Source organism: Gopherus evgoodei, chromosome 3 (assembly GCF_007399415.2).
Source record: "Gopherus evgoodei ecotype Sinaloan lineage chromosome 3, rGopEvg1_v1.p, whole genome shotgun sequence".
In the NCBI taxonomy this organism is placed as follows: Eukaryota; Metazoa; Chordata; order Testudines; family Testudinidae; genus Gopherus; species Gopherus evgoodei.
Genome location: NC_044324.1, coordinates 71,603,183 through 71,609,675, shown reverse-complemented (window position 1 = coordinate 71,609,675; position 6,493 = coordinate 71,603,183). Strand labels below are relative to the sequence as shown.

Below are 6,493 nucleotides of genomic sequence, written 5' to 3'. Positions count from 1 at the left end.
CTGGCATTTGTCAATTGAAAACTTCAAACCATAATCCTCCAACCTATCAAGCGCTTTTAGAAGTCTTTCTTCATGCTCCTCCAAAGTGCTTCCAAACACAATTATGTCATCCAAATAAACTAACACTTGCAGTAAATTCATGTCTCCCACAACTTTCTCCATAAGACATTGAAATGTGGCAGGTGCTCCAGAAATCCCTTGGGGCATGCGTTCGAACTGATAAAACCCTAATGGGCAGATGAAGGCTGTCTTCTCCTTATCTTCTTCACCCAGAGGGATCTGGTAGTATCCACTCCGAAGATCCAACACAGAGAACCACTGGCTTCCCAGCAAACAGTCTAAGGCATCTTGGACTAGAGGCATTGGGTACTGGTCAACCACAGTACGGCAGTTTAGGGTGCGGTAGTCAATACACATCTGGATTTTCCCATTCTTTTTACGGACCACCACAATGGGTGAAGCATATGAGCTGCGGGACTCTGTAGTGATGCCATTTGCACCCAGCTCTTGAAGATGTTGTTGCACATCTTCCATCTCGGAGAGAGCAAGCCTCCTAGATCTCTCTCTCAAAGGTTGAGAGTCATGTAGTCTGATGTTGTGTGCTCTACTCCTTTTGCGCATCCCACATCCCACTCATGCAATGAGAACACCTTGGATCTTTCACAAAGTTTCCTTCTTAGGCGATCTTTCCTCTCCTTGGACAATGGTGAATCTCCAAAGTCAAACTTTGCTGGGTCTATTGTCGGAACTTGAGTCTCACACTAGGGTTTTACAATTGATTCAGGCTCGAAGAGGTCTGCTATCTTTTGTCCTTGCTTCACAACATCTCTACTTGTTTCATTAGCAATCAGTATAGTCACCTTTTCCTAGGCTTCAGCAGGTAGGGTTATGACTCCTTCCGGGAGCTCTCCTTCAACTGGCTTTTCCATCATTGCTAATGCCCCTTTACTACCTTTCAGCCAAGCACTTCTTGCTCCGTCCTTGCAGGAACTACTAAGGGGGTTGTGCCCATGTACTTCAGTGCCCCAATCGGTAGCTCAGATGTCTCCTTTTTAGCGCTCTCAATCTTCCTATAGGCTTCAGCACAAAGCATATGGATCATCAGGGTACTCAGGTACTGGTCCCCAGCCCGTCATCTGAAGTAATCCACGAGCACCTTGAAGAGACTGGAGTTGGTCCCTATCAGCACGGACACATCAGAGGTCCCTTTAGGGTCAGGGCATATTAAGGCAGCTGTGTCTACCTCTTCCCTTACCCCAGCAACCTCCTCTGGGAATTTCAGGTGCACTATGACACACCCCTGATAGGGGTATTCATCCATGCTGCGGCCACACAGACCAATGCCAGTCAGTGGCTGTACAGGCAGGTGCCTAAGCATCTGTTGGTAGAATGTCTGAAATATAATAGTCACTTGAGATCCAGTGTTAAGCATGGCTTTACACTCCGCCCCTTCAATCCTCACGATGACCTCTGCTCAAGCCCCTATCAGTCCTGCAGGGGTCCCAGCTGGATGGTCTCTTCTGGGGGAATCTTCAATCCTGTAGGCCTAGGTGGTCTCCGTCCCCAGACCTTCTGGCAGCTACTGGATCTCTCCCAACTGATCCTCACCTTTTAATACACTAAGGAGGAGTTCTGTTCCTTATGGCAGTTAGCAGCACTGTGCCCATCCTGACCACACCGGTAGCAAAAGAATTGTCCTTGCTCCCTTCACTGGGGTGGGACGGTGGCTCTAGATACTAACTTCTCCATTGTCACAGTCTGAGGCTCCTTATTCCTGGAAATCTTAGCTCGGTCAATGATGCTTTGCAGCTCAGCTATCCGTTCCGTCGGGACCTGCATTTGTTGGGCAAGTTCCTCTGTGGTGCTCACCATCAGTACACTGGCCATTTGCAGTGGCGTTGTGCTGGCTGGTTCCAGTGTTTGGGCGTCCCAACACTCGCTGGCTGCCTGCCTTTCTTCCTCTTCCCTGACCTCCTTTATCAGCTGGAAGTAATTTGGGGGATGTTCCTGCCGTTCTCTTAGTCAGAGATGAAGTAGGATCGGGTTCTGATACTGAGTCCCTCTTACAACTTGAGCCAGCCTGGTCTGATCCATCTGCTCAGCAGTCACTGCTTCCCTCATAACAGCTCTCTGAAACAGTCTCTCCAGCCTCTGTATATAGGCTGAAATTTTCTCACTTCTTTGCTGTCTGGAATTAAGGAATTTACAGTAACTGTCCTCAGGGCCCGCTACGCTCCCAAAGGTATTATCAAGGGCCTCTAGGCAGTCCTTCACACAGACCCCAGGGTCAATATGATTTAGGGTGCGAATTACATCTAATGCTGGGCCACGAAGGCTCTCTATTAGACATCTTCGCTTTTCTACATCAGGTACCGCCCACTCCCGCAGCCTTTCAGTGGTATGCTCCAACCAGGGTTCAAACTCCTCTTCCCCAGAAAATAACCTTAACTTACAACAAGAGTTTGACGTAGCATAGGCCAACACAAACTTTTCCAGTATATGCCCCAGTGCTTTTGCCCAATCATAGGCTGCGGCTGCCGCCCCTGAGCTACAGGCTGCAGGACTAGGGCCCAACAAACCCGACATATTAGCCATTATACAAACAGTAATTTCCTCAAAATATAAACACAATTATTTCCCAATACAGTGGAGCACTCAACAGGTGCTTGCAAGGGGTACTGACCCTCAGGTGTCTCAGGGTGGACTTTCACTACAGAAAAGGGACACCCTGCAAGAAGGTGTAGGCCAGCCAGTCTGAAAACAAGTTTCCTGTGTTAGAAGAAGGGATGATAGACATAGGAAGGGTGAGGGCAAGGATAGTCCCTTTCAGGGCACAGAACTGCACTAGATGACCTGTTGAGGTCCCTTCCAGTCCTACACTTCTATGAGTCAGTGCCATTATTTTGTTTCGATGTGTTCCCATTAAAATACACCTTTATGCCAAAGCTAGGACTACTTGCAATGATAAAAACTGAACTAGAAAAAACTCTAGAGAATATATAGAAGAAAAAAATCCTGTAGGGTTGTTCAAACTGGAAGTCCAGTGACTGTACAGTGTGGTTTCCCACTGTGGTGTCAGCCTTCCATCAAGCCTGCAAGGGGCAGGAAGAATTAAGAACATAAGAATGGCCATACTGGGTCAGATCAAAGGTCCATCCAGCCCAGTATCATGTCTACTGACAGTGGCCAATGCCAGGTGCCCCAGAGGGAGTGAACCTAACAGGCAATGATCAAGTGATCTCTCTCCTGCCATTCATCTCCACCCTCTGACAAACCGAGACTAGGGACACCATTCTTTACCTGTTCTGGCTAATAGCCATTAATGGACTTAACCTCCATTAATTTATCTAGTTCTCTTTTAAACCCTGTTATAGTCCTAGCCTTCACAACCTCCTCAGGCAAGGAGTTCCACAGGTTGACTGTGCACTGTGTGAAGAACTTCCTTTTATTTGTTTTAAAGCTGCTGACAGAAGTAGTATTGTCCTAACAGTTTAGATCTTTGCAAATAGATTCATCTCTGTAAGCTCCAAAAACTTCTCCTCCTTTTCCTCCTCTTCTCTGCCTGGAATTTTGCCTCTTCCAACCCATGATCATCACCTATACTCCCCCAATCCTAACTGAGCTCTCAGTAGAATTTGTCACCATTTCTCACCTTTCTTTTTCACCTACCAAAAGAAACTCACCTCCTTAACCCTAATTGAATCTCCCTTCGCTTTTTTCCCCTGCTCCTATTGCCCTTCCCGATTTGCCCTCCCTTGGTAGCTGAGAATTGACTAAAAGACAAAATAGAATAAATTTGTGGGGTGTAAGAATTGTGCAAAGGGGTAGGGGAAAGCCTGAAAACCAGTTGATGAATAAAGAAGGCAAGAATTGAAGAAATTTGGAAGAAGAACTGAAAATTGAATAGAGAGGTTATAGATTGTTAAATTAATGAGAGGACAGATGGCTGGGGCAAGTGGAGAATTTATGGGAGAGAATGGACAATTAGTCTATGGTGTGAGGGGCTGGAGACTGACCGACAGATGGATGGACAAAGCAAAAAGTAGGGGATAGAAAAAACAGTGGTTATCAGTGGCAAATTCTGGGTGGATATTAGGAGCATGGGAAGGAGAAAAAGGAGCGAGAGGGTGAGGGAAGTGCGAGACAGCAACGCTCAAGGGAAAAGGATAGCAAGGGGAAGATTTAAAGACCATAGAAGAAGGGGAACAATTGGGATAGAAGAGGGGAGGACCATTTTATGTATGCTTATTTAGGTCTCCAGCAAATCCAAAGATGCTTTGGGGGTGGTCCCTATTGTTTGATGGTTGGCATTTGTTATTCAGAAGATAACTTTCCAGATACAGGTATAACTATATTGTTTGTTGTGAAATGCTTTAAAATCTTATTAAATGTTGGACATATCTCCCAACAGTTCCCCATATGATCCCCAGCCTTGTGCTCCTAGCCTCCTCACTTCTGTTTGGCTACTTGGGGGCCTGCTGCCACCCAATCAGCGCAGGCTACCTCACCCCAGCGTGCCCTGCACCTGAACCACACGGACTTCCTCTGATTAGTCTATTCCCTTCAGAGGAGGGCGGGGGTTACAGAATTGGGGAGCCAATCAGAAAGAAGAGCTGCCCCGTTCTCGCCTCTGGGTAGCCGCGGTGGGCGCCTGTGGCAGGGGGCTCTTGGGTGTCAGCGGCGCAGGGGCAGTGAGCGTGGAGGGTGCGCAGCGCAGCGCAGCGGCGGTCAGCAGCGCGGAGTAGAGATTGCCTTGCCACCGCCGCTGCGTTAGGAGGCGGGATCTGCGCTTGTGCAGAAGCTTGCTCATTGCTTTACTTTTGCAGCCCGGGGCAGGGACATTATGCCGAAGAGAAAGGTAAAGCGCCTCTCTGCCTGTCTTGATTGTGTTGTGGTGCATTCTTTTTGACGCCCGTTTGCAGTTAATAATCTCAGCCTCAGATTGCCCGTAGGACTGGGGTGATTTTTTTTGACTGCGCTGATTGAGTCTGGGTATTTGTACTGCCTGTTGCAAATATCTTTCACCCTTCCCTCCGGTTGCTAATTTATTGATTTACTCCTTACTTCCTCTAACCTTGTAGTGAGGGCTGCAGTTGTCACCCCCTCCTCTCGAATGCAAACTCGCTGTCACAACTCCGATTTCCTTCTCCCCCGCCCCCACGGGAAAAAAATGCAGCAGCTGCAGCTTCGCCTTTTACCTCCCCCGAAGGAGTTTCCTGCTTGCAAACTCCAAGCAGTAGCTCATCAGTCTTTGAAAAAATCCCCCGTGTGCTGGCTGATTCTGCCCTCGGCTGAATCTGCGTTCTGCCTTGCATGGTGCCCCGGTGATGGCTCCAAGGTAAAAGGCGGAAGGGAGAGAAAAGCCATGTTTAAAACAAACTACACCCTTCTCCTTGCCTCCTGTGACAGACCCGTATGTACCAACTCTGGTGTCAATCAGGACAGGAGTCTGCACAGACAGGGCCCGGTGCAGCACAGCGGGGATCTGCTTACACATGGTATCAACAACAGCAGAGTTTAAAAACAGCACCATGGGAGACGACTCTGTGCAACACATCAGAGTGCTACACACCCCAGAGACGGGCAAGGGGGTGGAGAGCTGTTTCTGGAGAGCTTCTGCCTTCTTATGTAGCTTTGAGACTTTTACTGAACTTGTGTATTTGCCTCCGTCCTCCCAGTCCTCCCTTCTGCCTCAGTGTTTCCTTCCTTCCTTCCTTCCTTCCTTCCTTCCTTCCTCTGCAGAGCTGCTACTGCTGGGATTTACTTGCGTCCCTCACTTGCCTCCCAGGCTGTGCTGTACTTTACTTTTCCTTCTCCCACATTTTCTCCCTTCCTTTCATGGTGGAGGCTCTGGTATTTTTGAGGGGGAGGTGATGCTTCACTTGCCCACCCTCCCCGGTGACCCCTGCCCCCCATGCTGGAAGCCATTCCAGGCAAAAGTGCAATATGTATTTAACTGATCTTACTCTGTTGACTAGTACTATCTGTCTGCCCACTATCTGAAATACTATTAATAATGTTAACTTCCATAATTGTCTGTTATGGGGCTTCTTGCACCTTCTTTGAGGCATCTGATACTGGCCACTTTTGGAGGCTGGACACAGGAGTAGATGAACCACTGGTCTGATCCGGTATGAGAATTCCTTTCCATCTCTTAATTCAGGAAGTAAGGAATGTAAAGGTTTACAAACTTGCAAATTATTTATTACTATTTGTATCTTTCACATACTTGGTGTCTGAGCTTCAGGGAACATCTGTAGTATTTTGATAATGCTCATTTGTTACAGACTGTTACAGCTGTTAACAGACATTTCACTAGGGCTGGGTTTTCTAAAAGGCCTATGAAAGTTAGCACCTAGTTTGGGAGTTGGATAGCTAACATCCTTTGGCCCCCTGGAAAATCCTGGCCTGTAGCGCTTTTCTTTCTACTGCAATTACTAATGGAGTGTAATTAGAGACTCAACACTAATATACTGCGGTTTAAAAAAAACCA

At 47.6% G+C, this 6,493-nt stretch overlaps 1 protein-coding gene across 4 annotated transcripts in view; it reads left to right on the top strand.

The window, feature by feature from the left end:
- The first annotated feature begins 4,606 nt into the window (after window positions 1-4,606).
- Window positions 4,607-6,493, top strand: part of HMGN3 (high mobility group nucleosomal binding domain 3) — a 33,446-nt gene continuing 31,559 nt past the window's right edge. For 2 of the 4 annotated variants that reach the window (XM_030555798.1, XM_030555796.1), the window contains exon 1: window positions 4,610-4,858. In XM_030555798.1, coding sequence (XP_030411658.1) covers window positions 4,844-4,858 — 15 coding nt within the window. In that variant the 5' untranslated portion in view covers window positions 4,610-4,843. Of the gene's footprint in view, window positions 4,859-6,493 lie in introns of all 4 variants that reach the window. The other 2 variants (XM_030555797.1, XR_003999526.1) reach the window with 2 other exon arrangements.